This window comes from Ranitomeya imitator, chromosome 4, assembly GCF_032444005.1.
Source record: "Ranitomeya imitator isolate aRanImi1 chromosome 4, aRanImi1.pri, whole genome shotgun sequence".
NCBI classification, from domain to species: domain Eukaryota; kingdom Metazoa; phylum Chordata; class Amphibia; order Anura; family Dendrobatidae; genus Ranitomeya; species Ranitomeya imitator.
Genome location: NC_091285.1, coordinates 449,057,942 through 449,080,644, shown reverse-complemented (window position 1 = coordinate 449,080,644; position 22,703 = coordinate 449,057,942). Strand labels below are relative to the sequence as shown.

The 22,703-nt window shown below is 41.3% G+C and overlaps 2 protein-coding genes across 2 annotated transcripts in view; both read left to right on the top strand.

Moving 5' to 3' along the window:
* Positions 1-6,219, top strand: part of ARID3B (AT-rich interaction domain 3B) — an 83,631-nt gene extending 77,412 nt beyond the window's left edge. Inside the window, exon 9 of the mRNA XM_069765724.1 lies at positions 584-6,219. Coding sequence (XP_069621825.1) covers positions 584-738 — 155 coding nt within the window. The 3' untranslated portion in view covers positions 739-6,219. The remainder of the gene's footprint in view (positions 1-583) is intronic.
* Positions 6,220-17,737: 11,518 nt separating this feature from the next.
* Positions 17,738-22,703, top strand: part of LOC138676432 (synaptotagmin-4-like) — a 156,932-nt gene continuing 151,966 nt past the window's right edge. The window contains exon 1 of the mRNA XM_069765723.1: positions 17,738-17,941. Within this exon, the coding sequence (XP_069621824.1) occupies positions 17,872-17,941 (70 nt within the window). The 5' untranslated portion in view covers positions 17,738-17,871. The remainder of the gene's footprint in view (positions 17,942-22,703) is intronic.

Below are 22,703 nucleotides of genomic sequence, written 5' to 3'. Positions count from 1 at the left end.
TCCGCTCAGGGCACAAAAAATAAGCCCTCGCATTGCTAAATTGCAACAAAAACAAACATGTTTTTCATGCAAATTTCTCACATTTTTTTTCACCACTTCAGTTAAAAAATAAATAAATAAATAAACCTAACCATGTTTAGCATCTGCATGCTTGTACTGACCTGGATAATCATGTTGCCAGGTCAGTTTTACCATATAGTGAACATGGTTAAAATAAAAAATTGTGGGATTGCCCTTTTTATTTGTGATTTCACAGCACTTGGAATTTTTTCCCCCTTTTCCAGTATACTATGTGGTAAAATGAATGGTATCATTCAAAAGTACAACTCGCCCCACAAAAAAGCAAGCTTTCACACGTCTATATTGACGGAAAAATAAAAAAGTTATGGCTCGGTAGAAAAGGAGGAAAAAATACAAACTGAAATTGGACCCTGGTGAAGGTTTAATAGCGTTTTTTCACACAACAGGTTCCCTTTAAATGGCCTTTAGTTTAGGATGTGAATGAATTTAAAAAATAAGCGTGTACAAAGCACTCCTTTGCATATATCTTGTAATTCTTGTATGTAAATATTTTCTCTTGTAGGCATTTTATATGCTCAGAAGCCTGTTCCTTTAATTGCTGGCTACACTGGGCAAAGCGGGGGAAGTGGCAGCAGCAATACCTCCCAAGCGTCTCAAAGCCCCACTTCCTCCAGGGGAACCCCAGGAGCTGAGCCCTCCACCAGCTGGTCCCTCTGAATAGGAGGGATAAGCATGATGATACTACTTACCTCCTCTGCGAGAAAGCGTTACACAACCGTACCTACCTCAGCTTACAGGAAGACTTCAACTCCGCTTACCTCACCTTAACGAAAGGTTTCACAACCAATTTTTACCTCATGATCTGAAGGCATTACATAAATTCATCAATGGGCAGGAAGACTACTAGGCGAAGACCCGGTGATCAGCCTGCCTTGGAGCGTCAGCTCTGACCTACTGTTTGGTGTTTTGGGAGCATACATATGCAGTAGACCTGCATCATTATCTGTCCCTTCCCCAAGTTTTGTTAACATGAGAGGTAAACTTCAAACCGCTGCGTCATCAAGATCTTGTTTGATTGATGGCAGCAATCCTTTTCTTGTTCATTCACACATGTACATGGGGAACTCTGGGGACGTTTGTGGTACCCCTATCCTCTGCATCACTTCAGCACCAGGATCTCTGTTCCTCGGCTAATGGTGCTGGATATGAAAAAGTGCTTGAGACAGTAATGATTTTACAGGACAGTTGGCTAAGACATGTTAGGTTTTAGCATAGTTCAATCTTGTGTTCAGAAGCAAGTTTTAAGTTCACCTCTGTCTTTGAGAGTGCTCATGTTTTAATTCCTGGTATCTTCTGATGTGATGTGGTGTAGGTTTGACACCATATAACATCAGTTGCCTCATGTTACTATATTGGTAAAAAAATAATAATTACTTTATACAATCGGATTAATGGTGGCAACTGGAGCTGACATTTTAGGACAGCCATCAATAATGGTGATGTTTTGTTATGCCTCCCTCCTTTGTGCTAAACTAGATTACGAATGGCACTAAATGTAAATCGGCCCAGATACAGGTGGCCAAAATTGTGGAAACCTTTTGGCAGAAAAACTGCATTTTTAATGCTTGATATCTCATAACACCATATTTTTTTTTAATACCATTAAAATTATATATAAATGGAAAGCTAAACGTTGAATGTATAGCAACACATTTTCTGAAAGAATTCATAGTACCGTAGTATAGCAGTTATTGATAAGAATTCAACACACAGAACTACACTACTTGGACAACTTCTGGTCATATCCCTCTCTTCGCCCCGATAAAATAATAAAAGCTTATACTCTCCTCCCGTGCCTGTGCCATTCTTGTGGTGTCGGCACTCGCTCTCCCACGGATCCCGTGCAGTTGGTGTGACGCCGGCGCCCAATCAGCGCTGACGTCACTGTGCCTGCTTCCTGTTGAAATGAGCATGAAGTCAGAGAGCTGCTGCAGCCCAAACTTCCTCTTTCATGTTCGATTTGTCTGAAGATGGAGACAGTGATGCCAGCACTGATTGGGCTTTAGGGGTCACGTTTCGCATCAACCACACAGGAGCCTCAGGAGAGCAAGTGGTGATACCGTGGAAACTGCACCAGCATGGGAGACGAACATGTATAGGCTTTATTATTTTATGGGGCCAAACATTTTGATCAATACGGGGTTGTTCTAGTAGTTGACAACTATGGAACCATTTACATGTACCAACCAGTGGCAGTAAACAGCAGCCAGTTAGTAATCCTTCACTGATTTGGCTGTCATTTAAAAGACTGTTCAGAGGCAAGACTGCCTTAACCCCTTACCAACATATGTATATGTTATATGTCGGCTCCCTGGCTGTTTCCCGGCCATTGTAGCCGTTCATTATCCCGAAACCTCTGTATTCACCCAGCAGCAACATGCATGAAATGTAAAAGCTTCATCATGTTGCAAAAGATCACATGCAGAAGCCTTTAGTTTCAGTTAAGATATTTCATGCATGTGTTTTTTGGCATTTATTGTTCTATTAATCACACAAATTTTATCCACACCTTTTGTCCACACATTTTGTCCACAGATCAGCAGCATGGATGCAAATCTTCACTAATTCTTCTCCTGTATCACCCCCAAGTAGGAGCATTCTGGTCTCCTCAGTCAAGAGGATTATATCCCATTCCTCCTCTATGCAGTTTACTTAAATTTTAACCCGTTGTAATTTTTTCACTCTTAGTGATAAAAATTGCATTTTTTTATCGTATACTGCTAGCATTTTTCTATATATTCATTCTTCGTCTGTGCAGAACAGTCCTTTCCCTCAACTTTAAACCAGCTTAAGACTGTTCACTTTCAATACATTCAGATGATTTTCTTCTGTTAGTTATGGCATGTGCACACATATTTCAGGTGAGTCCACTCTGAAACCCATCTGAAAACACTGTAAAGAATGAACATATGTAAAATCAAATGGCTGTACTTATGCTCAGTCTTTCAGGTTTTTAACATCTTTAGGTTTCCAAAGATGCCAAATGGTTAAAAGAGGTGACCTGACCATTTTTCAGGCAATGGGATAGCTAAAAAAATAACAGAAGGCCAAAATGACAGAAAAGCACTCCGGAAACGACCCATCCCCCCCAGAAAAAATTCTGGAAAAAATACAGCCCACAATTCCTGAAGCGTCTTCCTCTTTTAAAACTGTGGGTTCGGCTGTGCGTAAAAGACCCTTAGGGTATGTCCACACTGAGTGTTTGGAGCAGAACTGTAAAAAACAAAACAGTATTTGGAGTTTCCTTTCAGATTCTGCTCAAATAACTGTGTGCAAATACCCTTAGGTAGTGAGTTTGTGACGCTGAGTGTTTTATCTGTGCAATAAATGCAGCGTCTTAAAGTGCCAGCAAAGTGAATGGGATTTATAGAAATCTCATGGCCCCTTGTGCGTTTTTTTTTCTTTTTCTCTGTGTAAACTGATCTGCACTGCATTTGAAATCTAAAACATGTCAATTTCTTTTGCTGGTACTCTTAATAATCTTTATTTTTATATAGCGCTAACATATTCCGCAGCGCTTTACATTTTGCACACATTATCATCACTGTCCCCGATGGGGCTCACAATCTAAATTCCCTATCAGTATGTCTTTGGAAGGTGGGAGGAAACCAGAGTGCCCGGAGGAAACCCACGCAAACATGTAGAGAACATACAAACTCTTTGCAGATGTTGTCCTTGGTGGGGTTTGAACCCAGGACTCCAGCGCTGCAAGGCTGCAGTGCTAACCACTGCGCCACCGTGCCGCCCCACGTACTCTTAGTTTTTACTTGCAGTGTTTTGCCATAAAATTGAGCTTGATGCAGAAAATCTGCTTGAGAGAGTCCCATATGTGTTATTAATGTGTTTCTGCAGAGGAAATTAACTATACACTAGTGTAAACCCCACATTTCTGTATCAATAAAGTCTATTAAAGCCATATCCGGAAATCTCAAAAGCAAAGCAATGACTCGCCAAAACACAAAATCACTTGTGGAAAAAAAAAAACTAGAAAACCAATAGGAAAAATACAAGTAACACAATTTAGCTATTAGGAGCAGAAATGGTGCAGAAAATCTGCAACATCAATAATTCATGAGACACTCAATGTGGAAAGGTAGCCTTAGGGTATGTTCACATGTGGTGTTTTTGCAGCAGTGTTTTTTTTTTTGTTTCCATCTGTTTTTTTCTAGTTGGAAAAGAAGCTGCATTGTACAGTAGCGGCAAAAGCAAGATTTTATAAATTTCATGCACACCGCTGATTTTTCCCTGGCTGTATATGACCACTGGCGTTTTTTTGAAAAATTTGCAGCATGACAATTTTGTCAGTGTTTACCTATTGAAAGTAATGAGACTCTGCAAAAATCCCACATAACGTTTGTGCTGCGTTTTTTTGCAGCATTTTTGGTGAATAAATCTTTTAACGTGTACTGTAGGCAAATCACACATAATTCTACAGAAAAAATGCCGCCAAAAGCTCCGTTGTTTGCTGCTTTGTAAAATCAGTGAAGGTTTTGGCAGCAGAAAAACACTGCAAAAGCTGTTTGTGAATGTACTATTAGGCTGTGTGTCCACAGTGAGTCAAAAACACTTGGATTACAGTTCTATCAAAAATGTATTTTTTTAATTCTGTGTTAACTGAACTTCAGTTTGAAATCTGCAACAACTCGGTGTCTCCTGCGAGTAAGCAAAGGTTTATCTGCAACATTTTCCCCTAGACTTGCATTAGATTTGGAAAATCCACAGATAAAAAAAAAAGAAACGCACATGCATTTTTAGAATTTGTTTGTGGTGGAAATGCATCAAAAACTCATGCAATCCACACATGACTATCCATAAACTTTTGTCAAAGCCGAATGCCAGGAAGTATAAAAGACAAAGCAGCTTTGTTTAAAACATGACACGCCAACAAAAGATAAAACGCATGTAAAGCACTCAAAAACGCAATGAAAAAATACAAGTAACCTCACATACATCATAGGTGTAGAAATGGGGCTGGAAATCTGTAATGTTAGAAACTCGCCAAAAGCTCATTGTTGGAACGTAGTCTTAGGGTATGTGCACACACTGCAGAAAACGCTGCGGGATCCGCAGCAGTTTCCCATGAGTTTACATTACAATGTAAACCTATGGGAAACAAAAACCGCTGTGCACATGCTGCGGAAAAAAACACGCAGAAACACAGCGGTTTACATTCCGCAGCATGTCACTACTTTCTGCGGATTCCGCAGCGGTTTTACAGCTGCTCCTTTAGAAAACCACAGTGAAATCCGCAGAAAAAACGCGGTAAATCCGTGATGAATCCGCAACCGTTTTGCACTGCGGATTTATCAAAACCGCTGCAGAAAAATCCACAGTGGACCAGAATACATGTGCACATAGCCTAAGACCGTCTTTAATTACTATTTTACCACCCTGCTGTTGTGCACTTTATCCTGTCCTGATTGGTCTGTTTTTTAGTTACTGATTCTTATACTTCAAAAGTTTCAAAATACCTTGTTTGGCGCCATTTCCTTTGATAGTGATTTTTCTTCTAATTCGATCATAGTTGTAGCATTACAGTATTTGTTTTTTTCTCTCCAGTGTTTCATTTCTTTACTTTAACTGCTGTCCTCTGAATTATTTCATAAAATTACATTCTACATTACATTGCTTCCAATAATACGCAATATTTATAGTAATACAAAATAAACTGGTGTTATTAATGATCAATCATTCAAAATGGTTGTTTTTTATTTTTTCCACAATTTTGGCCACTGTTGTAGTTACAAAGTTGAACTTTCCAACCTTACATATTGAGTCTAAGAGGATAAATTTTACAATTAAATATTACAAAACTGCGATGAAATGATGTTTTATCTGCAGTATCTCAATTTTGGGGTGACCTGCTCTACTTGGTATAAATTGCGCCGGAGCTCTGGGCACACTATACTGAAGATTAAATTGAATTTTAAATCACATACTAGGTGATAATTCTCACTCAGGAATCCTTCTTCCTTTATCAGTTTTATTTATAAATGTCATTTTTTTATTTAACATTTGTAGTAATACAGTTCACATTTATTCTGGAATTTAACTTGATTTTCAAAATATTCAATGCAGGAGTTCAAACAATGTAGATAAATTAATATGCTAGAAGATGTAAAAAAAAAAAAAACAAAACAAAGTAAAAAAACAAAAACTTTTAGCTTTTTTATGTGAAAGATATATTTGCTAGATTTCCAAAATATGGGTCCTCTGTGTATGATCAGCTGGCAGTTTAGTTTGAAGTTAGTGTTATGTTGGATAAGCCAGATCTATACACTGCATGTATACAATGCCCAAGTGGTCCCAGAAAGCACTGTGGGGTGGGGGGGGGGGGGGGGAGAGAGGGGAGGGAAGGGTGGGTTTGGATAGCACATTCTCACAGATGCCATCTTTATGACAATCTTGTTGCCTGACAAGGCACGTTGCATCTTCAATCATATTTGTGAACATTTTTGCTTCTTTTATTGCATTTTGTTATCCTGATGGATATTTAATAAAAATGAATACCAAGAAAAGGGGGGTGGGTAGTCCATGAATTTGTAAAAGATAGCTGAAGAAGTATATTAGCTAAGTTTTCCACTGTTAAGAGATTCCTCATTCTTTATTCCTAAAGTCGGATTAACTCAACCACGTTTTGAGGTCCTAGTGCCGATGACAGTGCATGGACCAGATGTGCATCTCCTGACGTGACCTCCAGAACTTCATATAGGTCGATGAGGCTGTCGAGTTTGCGTCAGTTCGGCAGCTGGGCCCTGTATCGCAATAAGTACTCGGATCTCAAGATATTGATGTGTGAAATTGGACTCAAGGTGATGCGTGTGGCAGCTCTTTGTTTTTGAAGGCTTTTTGTGGAAGGCAAAAATGTGCCTATTGCTTTCTATCATCTCTCGTCAGCCCTAAAGTCTTCTCTTTCCAAAAACATTCTGCCTTCTGAGAAGTAACTTGAACTGATAACCATTTGTCCCAAAGACTACATGAAGGCATCCCAGTCAATTGGTGTTCTGCCCTTTCTCCCCTCGTTACTGTCACGGTCATCCATGGTGTGTCTACCTCATGTGTCAGCACACTAGCTGTCATTTGGTGAAGAGAAGAATATTTTCCTGTTACTTCAGTTAATTTAGGATGAGACATTTTAGTTGCTCTGTAACAGGTACAGAAGTTTCACTTTTCTGCTGCTAATTTTAGGAATGTAAAGTAGTGACAGACACCAGCAGTCATTGTGTAGTTCTACAGAGTAATCTACTTTCTGGCTTACTCATATTTTACCTTTTTGGAAATGTTTTATTTTACTTCTGAAGTGTAGATTTTCTTTAATTTCCTTTTTTTATGTATAAGAATACTTGAAGCACCAGGCGCTTGATATGTAAATTTCACTAACCACAAGTAGAAGTTTCCATTTTGTCTCCTTCTGAGTACTTGTACCCAATTTGGTTTGAAACCTACATGAATATATCCGAAAACTGTGCATCATCCAATTTTGGTGCAGGGCAGTGAAAAATTGTGTGAATAGCGTTGATTTATGACATATTAGACATTTTGAGCAGCTGGTGCTTTTTTATTTTTATGTTTTACTAAACATACCTCAGATACCAAATAACCTCTCATGGAGATGAGACACTGAATTTATCCCGAAGAATTGCAGTGAGACCTACTGACAGTCCTAAAGAAAAGGAAAATGGGTGTAGTGTGTCCGTTGGAAGCTTTGCGCAATGGACACAGTTCTCATTCTGTAGGCCTGACTTGCAAACCTAAATCATTACCTCAGTAAAAGTTTTATTATATTTTTAAATTGTTCTAAATATTTCAGCCTTTTAAGTGCCAGAGCTTGAAATACATCACTTTGGCTTTTGAAAAGGTTTATTTTATTTTATTTTTTGTAATATTTGTGTGGTCTTGTGTATTTTTTTTTTTCCCCTGTGTGTATATTTTTTATTGTTGAACCAAAGAACCTCGGGGAAAGGGGGGGAGGGGAGGGGGTGGGGTATGTGTTTTAATCACTATTCGCAGCCTTAGAAGTAAAGTCTGAATTCCAGCCACGCACTGGATGTCAGAAAGAAAGGGTGGGGTGGAAATAAGGGGAGCAAAAATTTGCCGCTGGTACAAAGATTAACATTTGTTCAGGAAACTTTTATTGATTTTTTTTTTTTTTTTTTTGCAGTAAAGTCACTATTAAATGAGAAAAAAGGTCAAAGTCTTCGTGTCTTCATTTGTCCATTACATCACATTTACACTCACAATATACATACTTGCAGGCATTTGACAACTGCAAACTAAGCCATATCTTAACGGTATGTATCTTGGGACCAAAGAGGGGAAAAAAGGATTTTCCAGCATTTCCATTCATAGAATCAATCTTTTTTTTTTATTAGAGAGTCATTTGGAAACAGGGGAACCATCATGAGGTTAAAACCTTAAACGTTTCTGGCATACACTTCTCCATCTTATGGGGTATCAGCATGCTCAGAGGAAATTACACAATTAATTTTGGGGTCAATTTTTCCTGTTAACCTTGTCAAAATAAAAAAAATGGATCTAAAAGTACATCTTTTGTGAAAAAGTAAAATGTTTTTTTTTTCCATTTTACAAAAATTATCGTGAAGCACCCGAAGGGTTAAACTTTTTGAATGTGGTTTTGAGCACCTTGAGGGGTGCAGATTTTATCATATAGACCCCTCAAAGTGACTTTAAATGTGCTGTTGTCTCTAAAAAAAAAAATAAATAAAAGTAAATTTTGTTGGAAAAATAGCTGATCAAATTTTAAGCCTTATTACTTCCTAACAAAAAGAATTTTGGTACCAAAATTGTGCTGTTAAGTAGACATGTGGGAAATGTTATTTATTAACTATTTTGTGACAGATCTCTGATTTAACCCCTTTTCGACATCAGGTGTAATAGTATGCCGATGTCGGACACCCTCTTTGATGTGAGCTTTGGCGGTGAGCCCACATCTTTTCCGGCACATGTCAGCTGTTTTGAACACCTGATATGTGCCCGCAACAACAGCGGGTGGAATCGCGATCCACCCGAAGCTGTTAACCTGTTAAATGCCACTGTCAAACTCTGGCATCTGGCAAGCGCGCCAGAAATCCCACCCATCGGTGCCCTTGTCACATGACCGTGGGTTGCTGATGGGTTGGCATGACAACCAGAGGTTTCCAGCAGACCTCTATGGTTGTCACTGCCGAATTTCTATGAGCTCCGCACGGTGGTCGGTGGTCATAGCAAGTCAGCAATTCTATATACAGGCGATCTGTATGCTACTGTATGTAGCAGAAGCAAGCACCACAAGAAAAAATCAGTGTAAAAAACGTCCAAAAGCTATTGTTAAGGTAAAAATACAAAAGTTTATTAAATATACAAAAACAGACCTACAGACAGGACAGATGATAAAAGGGTAACAGATCTTCCCACATAAACAAAAAAGGCGGAAGGGCCGAATGTGGAACCACTTGGGAGACAGCACATAATCATATATATAGGTATAAGCAGGACATCCCGCACCGTAACCATGTCTCATATAACATACCTGTAAGTACTAAAGGGTCACACACCGGCACTCCCGCCCTCCCCGACGCGCGTTTCGGAAGTATAAAACTTCCTTCCTCAGGGGGCATACATCGAGAACCTGAGCCACCATAAATAGAGGCCAGGGCCGGAAGTGTACGCCGGCCGGCACAGGGAGCGCCGCCCACCCAGAAGCGCCGCGCAGAACCGCCGCGCAGAACCGCCGACGTCAGGGCACCAGGATCCCACGTGACCACGACGTCAGGCAGTAGGCGGAGCCACTGGGCGGGACAAGGCGGAACCCAGCCGCACAGAAGCACAGCCGCGGCCATCTTGGTAAGGGGCATAAGCACACTTAAGTACAGCGCAGAAACCGGACAGAGCTGCACGCATGACAGGCTCCCTAGTGAGCAGCCACTAAAAGGGGGGTACGCACACCCGCACATGCCGGCCTCCCCATAGACCGCCGATGCCGGGACGCATGGGGCCCCATGCGACCACTACATCAAACGGACGGCGGAGCCCGCATGCACAGGCGGCAGCACCCCACAAGTGGCATACATGTAGACACCTATAACATATCCGCAACTATTTACAACTAAACAGGATGCATAGTACTATTAACAGGTATATACCACAAAGAACATATACATAATATACATAGATATCCGGTAACAGTACAGAAAGATGTGATATGACAATAGATAAAAGTAACCACATGGCTGCAACATAACACGACCGAACATCATATCCTATAATGTAATATATATGCGCTACTGATGTAGCTAATAACATAGAAAAATAAATAATAAACTCCATATAGGTAACAGCGTATGACGTCCACAGTCCGAATAGTACAGCAAAATAAATGCCATATAGATGACAGCATAAGACATCCGCAGCCGAACTTAGATGTCAAGTCCACATCATGGTTAGATACAGCGCACAGAAGAATACGGATGGAAAACTGGGTAGCTCATTTTCACATGGTGCATAGCGCACATGCGATGGATATAAGTGACACTAAAAAACAGAAAAAGATATAATTAAAATCACATAAAATAAAGGAAAATGCGGAAAAATCCGCACCCATCGATACACATCACCCGGGGGACTCCAGAAATGGGGCAAACGAAAGTCACTCATTAAGGCCAGAGGGGTGGACCGTATTGAGAGTCCAGATCCACCTCGTCTCCAGCCTCGCCAAACGCTCAGATAACCCACCACCCCTAATATTGATTTTAAGAGCATCGATACAACGTACCCTCAACAGGGTACTATCACAATTATGCAAAGTTTTAAAATGCCGTGGTATCGTCTTAAGTGTGGATGTGTCCGCCTGGCGGACCGCCGCCTGAATACCCAACACGTGCTCCCTCGTGCGGACCTTAAGTTGGCGCGTTGTTAGTCCAACATAAATAAGGCCGCACGGGCACGTGGCATAATAAATTACGTATCTTGTGGTACAAGTGATACGCTGCCTAATCTCAAATGACCTTGTGCTTCGAGAAGTGATTTGCTCTATAGGGGGGGTGAGAGTGGTAGATCTAGGACGGATGACCAAACTAGGTTTGTAACCACATTTAGCTCGCAGTCCAGTAGGGTACGTGCTATTCTGGAGCAGGCTTGGCCAATTCTTAGGGTGGACCCTGTTTTGAAGAAAATTGTGCCATCTAGACCATCTATGTCATTTAGACGGGCCAAAAATTTAAGGGACCACCTCGTCTCCAGCCATTATCCCGAGCGCCCGTTGCCCACCTTCTTGGATAGATTCAAAAGGAGTGGTGGATGTGTTCCGTGTGGTGGATGCGTCGCCTGTCCCAACATTGACCGGTGCAACAGTTTCTCTAACTCTGAGGGCACAAGGTCATTTGAGATTAGGCAGCGTATCACTTGTACCACAAGATACGTAATTTATTATGCCACGTGCCCGTGCGGCCTTATTTATGTTGGACTAACAACGCGCCAACTTAAGGTCCGCACGAGGGAGCACGTGTTGGGTATTCAGGCGGCGGTCCGCCAGGCGGACGCATCCACACTTAAGACGATACCACGGCATTTTAAAACTTTGCATAATTGTGATAGTACCCTGTTGAGGGTACGTGGTATCGATGCTCTTAAAATCAATATTAGGGGTGGTGGGTTATCTGGGCGTTTGGCGAGGCTGGAGACGAGGTGGATCTGGACTCTCAATACGGTCCACCCCTCTGGCCTTAATGAGTGCCTTTCGTTTGCCCCATTTCTGGAGTCCCCCGGGTGATGTGTATCGATGGGTGCGGATTTTTCCGCATTTTCCTTTATTTTATGTGATTTTAATTATATCTTTTTCTGTTTTTTAGTGTCACTTATATCCATCGTATGTGCGCTATGCACCATGTGAAAATGAGCTACCCAGTTTTCCATCCGTATTCTTCTGTGCGCTGTATCTTACCATGATGTGGACTTGACATCTAAGTTCGGCTGCGGATGTCATATGCTGTCATCTATATGGCATTTATTTTGCTGTACTATTCGGACTGTGGACGTCATACGCTGTTACCTATATGGAGTTTATTATTTATTTTTCTATGTTATTAGCTACATCAGTAGCGCATATATATTACATTATAGGATATGATGTTCGGTCGTGTTATGTTGCAGCCATGTGGTTACTTTTATCTATTGTCATATCACATCTTTCTGTACTGTTACTGGATATCTATGTATATTATGTATATGTTCTTTGTGGTATATACCTGTTAATAGTACTATGCATCCTGTTTAGTTGTAAATAGTTGCGGATATGTTATAGGTGTCTACATGTATGCCACTTGTGGGGTGCTGCCGCCTGTGCATGCGGGCTCCGCCGTCCGTTTGATGTAGTGGTCGCATGGGGCCCCATGCGTCCCGGCATCGGCGGTCTATGGGGAGGCCGGCATGTGCGGGTGTGCGTACCCCCCTTTTAGTGGCTGCTCACTAGGGAGCCTGTCATGCGTGCAGCTCTGTCCGGTTTCTGCGCTGTACTTAAGTGTGCTTATGCCCCTTACCAAGATGGCCGCGGCTGTGCTTCTGTGCGGCTGGGTTCCGCCTTGTCCCGCCCAGTGGCTCCGCCTACTGCCTGACGTCGTGGTCACGTGGGATCCTGGTGCCCTGACGTCGGCGGTTCTGCGTGGCGCTTCTGGGTGGGCGGCGCTCCCTGTGCCGGCCGGCGTACACTTCCGGCCCTGGCCTCTATTTATGGTGGCTCAGCTTCTCGATGTATGCCCCCTGAGGAAGGAAGTTTTATACTTCCGAAACGCGCGTCGGGGAGGGCGGGAGTGCCGGTGTGTGACCCTTTAGTACCTACAGGTATGTTATATGAGACATGGTTACGGTGCGGGATGTCCTGCTTATACCTATATATATGATTATGTGCTGTCTCCCAAGTGGTTCCACATTCGGCCCTTCCGCCTTTTTTGTTTATGTGGGAAGATCTGTTACCCTTTTATCATCTGTCCTGTCTGTAGGTCTGTTTTTGTATATTTAATAAACTTTTGTATTTTGACCTTAACAATAGCTTTTGGACGTTTTTTACACTGATTTTTTTCTTGTGGTGCTTGTTCTATGGACGTCAGTGTGTCCGTACATGTCCTATAATATACTATGGGTTATTTTTATATGCTTTAGAGACCCCATTGTAGCATGTTGCCCCATAGTTTCAGGTGTTTTCCTGTTTATTATTGTATGTAGCAGAGCTGATTGGGTTATGACAGCTGCTAGTCTCCCATGGAGACTATTGAAGCATGCTAAAAGTAAAAAAGTTTTTTTTTTTTAAATATTTACTGTAAGTTCAAATCACCCCCCCTTTTGCCCCATTCAAAATAAAACAATAAAAAAAATCCAACATACACATATTTGGTATCGCCGCGGTCAGAATCGCCCGATCTATCAATATAAAAAAAAATTACCAATCGCTTAACAGCGTTACAAGAAAAATCAAAACTCCAGAATTAAGTTGTTTTTTTGGGGGTCGCCGCAACACTGCATTAAAATGCAATAACGGGCGATCAAAAGATTATATCTGCACCAAAATGGTATCTTTAAAAATGTCAGCTCAGCACGCAAAAATAAGCCCTCATCCAACCCGAGATCATGAAAAATGGACACGCTACAGGTATTGGAAAATGGCACAATTTTTTATTTATTTTTTTTACAAATTTGGGAATTTTTTTCCACCACTTAGATAAGAAAGAATCTAGACATGTTTGGTGTCAATGAACTCATAATGACCTGGAGAATCATAATGGCAGGTCAGTTTCAGCATTTAGTGAACCTAGTAAATAAATTTAAAAAAAAAGCAACACACAATTGTGGAATTGCACTTTTTTTTGCAATTTCACCACACTTGGAATTTTACTGTTTTCCAGTACGATATGGTAAAACCAATGGTGTCTTTCAAAAGTACAACTCGTTCCACAAAAAACAAGCCCTCATGGCCATTTTCACCAAAAAACAAAGTTATGGCTCTAGGAAGAAGGGGAGCAAAAATTAAAATGCAAAACTAAAAATACCTGTGGTCATTGCATGAAAATTCAAAGTTTTAAAATTGCAACATTATTGCCAAATTTCCGTTTTTTTCACAAAACTCAACTCCTATCAAATATATTTTACCACTGTCATGAAGTACAGTATGTCATGAAAAAACAATCTCAGAATCACCGAGATCCGTTGTGAAGTTTTTACCTCATAAAGTGACACTGGTTAGAATTGAAAAAATTTGCCAGGTCATTAATGTACAAAACCACCTTCAAGGGTAAAGAGGTTAAACAACCACAAGACTGATTTCATCACCCCAGGTATCATTTTAGTCAGAACAACAGTTTCATCCTGACAGTGTCTGTAGTTTACTTACCAGAAATCTGCTGACTGGTTCACTTTAAAGCCAATGTGTGACATTTTTACCACTAAGTTAGGGTTTCTGGCTCTCGCCAAGATGCTAACACTAATATTAACCAAACCAGTCACCTGCCTGTGTACATGGCTGTTTCAGGGTACTGCTTGTCAGAATGTGATGCCTATGATACATCTGTAGGAACACTGGTTATATAGATAGTGTGGACACTTACAGGGAAGGATCTCTTCAATCAGGAGTAGTAGTTTTTCCCACCCAAGGCTGTGTCACAGGCATCTCATCTAGGCAACCGGTTCCTTTGTCATGAGAAGCAAGCACCCTGAAACAGCTGTTATCAAATGGGTTTTCTTCCTTGTGCTGGAGATCCAATTTACCTACCACCACACCAGGGAAAGCGGAGTTGCAACCGATTAGGATTCTTTTACTGTTAAGTAAAATGTAAACTATGAAACTGCCATATAGTATAACAGAAGCACTCCCATGAAATCTATTCGCTAAACCTTTCAAAATGTTTGCAACGAGTGTAAAGGTAGGGTCACACGACTGTTTTCTCCACATCTGAGATGGTTTAATTATTCTGATAAGTGGCACCAGTTTTTCATGGACATGGAGAAAGATCTCCACCCTCTCCATTCTGTCAGTCAATAAAAATTGGACCGGATTCAGATGTCATTTGACTGCGGGTTGATTTTTATCGCGGACCATTAGATTTGCATTGCCAATTTTGATCCAATAATTAGATCAAGATCAGACATGTCACCGATTTCCACACCCTCCTCCCCTCCCCTCCCCCCCCCCCCCTCCTTCGGTCTGAAGGAAAAATTCGGACATGTACACAGCCCCACACAATCTCATAGGTACGAGTGCGATCTGTACAAACTGCGGATAGCACTCCGAGAGTATCAGTTGGGTGCATGAGCCCGAATTGCGGAGTGTCAGAGCAAGGCATTTAGGCAGGTTTGAGGAATAAAAAATTAGTTGGCCCATGTGTAATTTTCGCACATTGGTTGTCGGGGGCGCAGGCAATGTGTCTCACTGATAGATAGATATATATAGAGAGAGAGAGACTGTATATATGTTTTCACGAATATTTGAGCCCATGGATCCATTATATGTCCATTTTGCAAGCCAGCGAGAAAATCTCGCCATATGGATGTCACACAGAAGCTTACATGTGAGAAAATCGCATTCTTGCACTGCACACGGATGAAATACAGATCACTGTTCAGGGAACATTTCTGCGATTCTCGTCTGTGTAAAACGGACCAAATTTTATTTATTTTTTTTTAAACGTGTGTGACTCCAGCCTAAAGGAGATCCCCCAACATTAAACATAATTGTATATTTTATTTACTGATCAGAAGGGGTCTGATTGTCAGGGCCTTGCAAAAGGACAGGGGCACCAGTACTGCCATCTATCTGCAGTGTAGGGAAGTGCAACACAGCTCCCTGTATGTGAACAGAGCAGCTCCCTGTACAGCAGTGCCACTTTGACAGTAAAAATGATGGAGAATTGACCCCATAACTGAGCGTATTTATAGCATTGTATAAGAATTGGGAATATCCCTTACAAAAAAAAAATCTGCAGATTTTACCTCTTTCCCTACATATGGATATTTTTTTTTTCAATTTTTGCAAGGTTCCCACCAATCTCTCCCATGGGAAACAATGTATAGTCTGAGTTATGTCAAAGCTGCAGTTTTTTTTTACTTGGAACCAGAGGTGACTCCAGGTCACCAATAAGCTGCAACCTTTGAAGGAAGATAGACTTTTCAATGACTCCAATAATAAGGAAAATCTGATTGTTCAGAACTTGTCCGGTCCCTTTTAGGCTGCATTCATTTATATCTTCAGTTTTAAAGCTGAAGTCTTAAACAGGTAAGGTTTTACTTTAATTCTACTTCCACATATGTAGCAAATATTTTATATGTACCTGCCTGAAATTGGCTGGGCAAGGAGTTCGTCACGCTGGAAAACTCCCAAGGCAAATGTTAGATTTTGTTTCAGCTTTGTGGTATTGTGCTTTGGGGTAGTGTGGTGCCACCTGCAGGTCATTTTTCCTTACTGCAGTTTTATGAAAATTAATGTTTAAAATGTATTTTGTGATATCATCGTGGATGTGTGGTTTCTTTGGCTATTTTCTTGCTGAAGGGGGCAATTTACCTTTCAAATGGTGTATCATTTGTGTGTGGGTGCAGTATTAATGGAGATGCAAAGTATTCACTGAAAGAGTGTTTTGCAATAATATAGGATAGATAGATTGTAGGAGTGCTTCTCTAATAGCTTGTTATGCAAAATGCTTTTTTTTTCTGCAGGTGTCTGCACCAAACTATGCAGTAGAAATCTGCTATTTTTGGTGCAGATTTTCAAACCGTTTTTTTGTGTGCAGAATTGGTTATGCAGTTTAACGGATTTGTGTTTCCTACATTTATTTTCAGGCTTCCCTTAGAAATCCCTTGGGAGAAAACGCCATAAAGCACAAAGTTCAACAGCATAATTAAAAGCATAGTTGGCATGAGTTTTTATGAAAAAGCATCCACTTTGCTTGCACTGTTAAATGCAGCGTAAAAAATGCTGTCATTTTATACTATGTAGGAACATGCCCTGAAATAGAATCTCTTAGCAGATTTATATTGCACTGAGGTCAATATAAAGTAGCATCATGGAATGCCAATAAACCGCTGTGGACGTTAATGGCGCTATATAAATGAGTAAAATAAATAAACCTGCTCCATGATTTAAGTATTGTTACCTCTCTGTTATGTTAGGTTGGGATTTTATGAAAATTCCATCTGATGAGCTGTGGGGTATTAATAAACTGTGGCATCAATCAGCTCCCTGACTTATTGTTTTCTCACTATGCACCACAATGCGGAGAATGGTGTCAATCAGTGGCGGTGGGTAAGAGAGCCTGCAGCTCATGAATATATCACACTATATAATATAATTTTATATATTTTTTTTATTTTAGAACAATAATATTGAAGACTTTGAAGGAAGTGCTGTCACAAAAACACATACTTTATAGCTCCTATTATGAGCATGGTGTGGTATAACTGTTACTTATATGAAGTTATAGGCAAGTTCTAATCCTTGTTCCTTATTTAGTAACTGTGTTTTTATGTAGTTTTTTTTTCTTTTTTTTGGTAAGGGGGGCCATAATATAAGTAAAAGGCCATGTTTTAAAATTTTATCCTACAACTTCAAAAGTCTTTCCTTCCAGTTTCAATAGAGCTATGGAACAGGCTATTAAATGTTGACACAGGCTGATGTGAACGATCCTGCCTGCCTCCCTCCCCCCTTTCTTATCAGACCGGTTCCAATGCCCGCTGTGTAGCATACCTTTCCATCATCTGCTCTGGGAACACGGTCCTTGAAAGTTCTTTCTCTATACTGCATGACCCGAGGCTTCCATGTTTGATCCTGTAATGGACACCAAGGGTCTTGGAGTAGCAGCTGATCCAACTCTGAGAGCCTGGGAAGGTCAGTTACTTGAGTTAATTTCTATGCCATTCCTTCTACTTTTTAAAAGTGGAATGCTTTGCTTGTAGATTTAAGTGTTCGAAACGTTTGTACTGTTAAATGCAGTTAATAATTTTTTTTGTCAATTTTTTATGTTGCTATAAAAAAGCAAATAAATAAATAAAAATTTGTCCAAAAGATTAAAAAAAAAAATGTTTCTTTGATGTTTCACTAATAAAATACTGAAGTCGTTGAAAATTTCAGCCAATTTTTGACACTTGGAGATCTTCCAGCAAAAATGTATTCATTATTACAAAGAACAATTAGAACTTTGTTCACATTGGGTCCATCTCATTTACACTGACTCAAAGCCAGTAATGTCTGCTTATCAACTTTGTTCAAGTCGTGCGGCTCTTGTTTTCTGGCTTGTTAACATAGCCTAACAAACAGAGATGGGGACAGAGCTATCGCTCTTCTGTCCCCACATACAGTACATGTTATTTGCACGACATCTGCTTTTCACAAGTTGATGTGACGGCATTAAAATCAAATTGCCCGAAGAACACGTGTTTTGCATACCACAGACTGATAATCAGGATCAAGCATTCCTATGAATGCTAATTATTGATATGTCTAGAAGGGCTTTAATAAATCCTTTATCCAGTGTCTCCACTCCTATAGGACACGGGTGCACAGGAGTACTCGCTCTGTAAGACCCGGGATGGGATTGACCAAACCCGATACGTGTTCACACTTATGCCATTTCAATTTTCTTACAGAAGAGGGTTAAGAAACGACTCCTTGATTCCCTTCATTGATTTAATTTTTTTTCCATTCTCTGCAGCTAGGGTTAGTGTTGTGTTGGGGTTAGGGTTACGGATGGAGGTGCGGTTGGGGTTATGGGTGTGTTGGGGTTACAGGTGAGTTAGGGCTGTGTTAGGGTTGGCATTAAAATTGGGGTGGTTTCCACTGTTGAGGTACATCAGTGGGTCTCTTGTGGATTCTGTTTTTGGGCTCCCTCTGGTGGTTACAGATGGTACTGGGTGACTTGTGTTCTCTGCGGTCTCTGGTGTCCACCTGTTCTATCAGGATATGGGAGTTTCCTATTTAACCTGGCTTTCTTGTCATTTCCGGCGATCAATGTAATCAGTGTGTCTTGTTACCTCTGCTTTCCGCTTCTGTAATCTTCTGGACAAGCTAAGTTTTTGATTTTCCTGTTCCACGTTTTGCTTTATTTTTGTTTTAGTCCAGCTTGCAGTTATGTGATTCCTTGTTGCTGGTTGCTCTAGTGGGCTGATATTACTCCTCATGTTCCATGAGTTGGCACATGAGTTCAGGTAATTTCAGGATGGTTTTTTGTAGGGTTTTTCGCTGACCGCGCAGTTCACTTTTGTATCCTCTGCTATCTAGTTTTAGCGGGCCTCATTTTGCTGAATCTGTTTTCATTACTACGTATGTGCTTTCCTCTCATTTCACCGTCATTACATGTGGGGGGCTGCTATTTCTGTGGGGTGTTTCTCTGGAGGCAAGAGAGGTCTTTGTTTCTTCTAATAGGGGAAGCTAGTCCTTCGGCTGGCGCGAGACGTCTAGAATCATCATAGGCACGTTCCCCGGCTACTGCTAGTGTTGTGAATTAGGTTCAGGATCGCGGTCAGCTCAGTTTCCATCACCCTAGAGCTTGTTCTGTTTTTTGTGTGCTTGTCCTTTTGTGATCCCCTGCCATTGGGATCATGACAGGTCTCCAAACATCGATTCCAGTGAATTTTGCAATCAAAAAGTCAAACTGTGCTCCCTTCTGAGCTCTGCCATGCGCCTAAACAGTGGTTTTCCCCCACATATCGGGTATCGGCGTACTCAGGAGAAATTACACAACAAACTTTGTGGTCCATTTTCTTTTTGTGAAAAAAGTAAAATGTCCATTATTTCCTTCCACATTGCTTTAGTTCTTGTGAAGCACCTGAAGGGTTAATAAACTTCTTGAATGTGGTTTTGTGCACCTTGAGGGGTGCAGTTTTTAGAATGGTGTCACTTTTGGGTATTTTCTTTCATATTAACCCCCCAAAGTCACTTCAAATGTGGGGTGGTCCCTAAAAAATGGTTTTGTCAATTTTGTAGGAAAAATGAGAAATCGCTGGTCAACTTTTACCCCTTATGACTTCCTAACAAAAAAAAATTGCTTCCAAAATTGTGCAGATGTGCCACTAAAATGAGGTACAATATGTCACGAAAAAACAATTTCAGAATCAGTGAAATCCTTTGAAGCGGTCCCATGCTATAAACTCAAAGGGACAGTGGTCAGAATTGTAAAAATTGTCTTGGTCATTAAATGGTTAATAGCCACTGGTAAACTTAGATTTGTAATGTAGCAGTCAGTGAAGGTCAGGAATTCAAGTGTTTTGAATTGTACTATCACTGTATCTAACTGGACTACTCCAGGTCCAAGCACAGACCTGCACTACATTGTTCTGCAAGTGCTGGCATTGTTGCTTGTGTACATACTTCTTGCTGATAAGTAAATGTATCCACAAGTCCTATTGAAAGTAAATCGTTTTCAAGTAGCTCAGGATGTGGTACAATACAGACAGGGATGTATTGCCATATCTGTCATAACTTTGTTTTTTCCTGTGCCCGTAGTGGTGAATGCACACTGTTAGCATCTCCAACATTTATGGCATGATAACAAGATATGCCATAGACGTTCGATATAGGAGTAGTCTTATCTCTGGGAGCCACATCTAAAGGTACCGTTACACTAAGCGACGCTGCAGCGATATAGACAACGATCCGACCTAAACTAGATCGCTGGAGCGTCGCTGTTTAGGTCGCTGTAGAGACTTCAAACACAGCAACTCCAGAACGATGCAGGAGCGATCCAGTGACGTAACAGCGACTCACTTATCGTTCTCGCTGGTTGTTAGCTCCATGTAAAAACGTTGCTGGCGTCGTTGCTTTTGATGTCAAACATGATGATACACGCCGATCTAACGACCAAAGAAAGTTCTGGACTTCTAGCTCAGACCAGCGATATAACACCGGGATCCAGGTCGCTGCTGCGTGTCAAACACAACGAGATCGCTATCCAGGACGCTGCAACGTCACAGATTGTTGTCGTTCTCGTTGCAAAGTTGCTGAGTGTGACGGTACCTTAAGTCTATGATCCTTTTAAGATTTTTTTCTAATTTCTTATCATTGTGGACATGTTGAATTGAAGCCAACTGAAAAGACAAAACACTAATCAGTTTTCCCATGTGAATCCATGATATGAAGCATCTGTGCCATGCATTGATAAATCAATCTCTATCCATGACAGCACTTCCACATTTGCAAGGCTCAAATGCAATAAAATTCTGATTCATCATTTGCACATGCTTCTTAACCCCTTCATGACCTTGGGATTTTCCATTTATCCGTGTTCGTTTTTCGCTCCCCTCCTTCCCAGAGCCATAACTTTTTTATTTTTCCATCAATATGGCCATGTGAGGGCTTATTTTTTGTGGGACGAGTTGTACTTTTGAACGACATCATTGGTTTTACCATGTCATGTACTAGAAAACGGGAAAAAAAATCCAAGTGCGGTGAAATTGCAAAAAAAAAGTGCAATCCCACACTTGTTTTTTGTTTTGGCTTTTTTGCTAGGTTCACTAAATGCTAAAACTGACCTGCCATTTTGATTCTCCAGTTCATTACGAGTTCATAGACACCAAACATGTCTAGGTTCTCTTTTATCCAAGTGGTGAAAACAAATTCCAAACTTTGCTAAAAAAAATTGCGCCATATTCCAATACCCATAGCGTCTCCGTTTTTCATGATCTGGGGTCGGTTGAGGGCTTATTTATTGCGTTCCAAGCTGATGTTTTTATTGATACCACTTTTGTGCAGATATGTTCTTTTGACCGTCCGTTATTGCATTTTATTGCAATATCATGGCGACCAAAAAACGTAATTCTGGCGTTTCAATTTTTTTTTTTCGCTACGCTGTTTAGCGATCAGGTTAATGCTTCTTTTCTCTTCTCAGCCTTCCACGACAGCCACAGGAGGTTGTCTCCATACCCTAATGGGGGACCGGAAGCACAAGAGGTTAAAAACCCCTCCCACCTCCCATTAACCAGTGTCTTTCCTGTCCCCCATGGGGCATGGAGAGGTTTCTGGTGCGCTGCGCGGCCGGCTCTGCAGTTGTACCTGTGTTTTTTATTTTTCTGCCGGGCATTGGTGGTCGGGCCCTCGGGGCTTCCTCCTCCGTTTCTTGCTCCCATCTCTTCGGATTCGGGACCGCGTTCCCGGTCCTCCTGCGTCCTCTTGGGGGATAAAGTGGACCGGTGAGCCCATCCCGGAGGCCTCCCTGAGCTCTCCGGCGTCTCCCCCTCCTGTGCGCGCTGTTCGGCGACCCGGAAGTCACATGGTGCCTTCTACTTCCGGGTCGGCGCTCCTGCATAGGAACGATACTGTCCAGTGAAATGGACTACTGAACGGCGTGTGAGGCACGCTGCACCCTCGCACGCCTGCCTAGGACCGCGGAGGGGGAGGGGCGGCTAATTGCCACGCGGTGGTGCAGCCTTATTTTCTATATAAGCTGCGAAGACGTCTCAGGTAAGCCTGCTGTAAGCATGGATTCGTCTTGCCCTGCAGCTGCAGAGCCCAGCGCTCCTCAAGCCCCTGTAAGTGTGGCAGAGATGGGTCCCATTCAAAGGTAGTTTTATGTATACCTTCTTACACCGCTTCCTCTCTCATTGCAGGGAGTCAAGCCTGGCCCTAGAACTACTAAACGCAAATGCACTACCTGTAG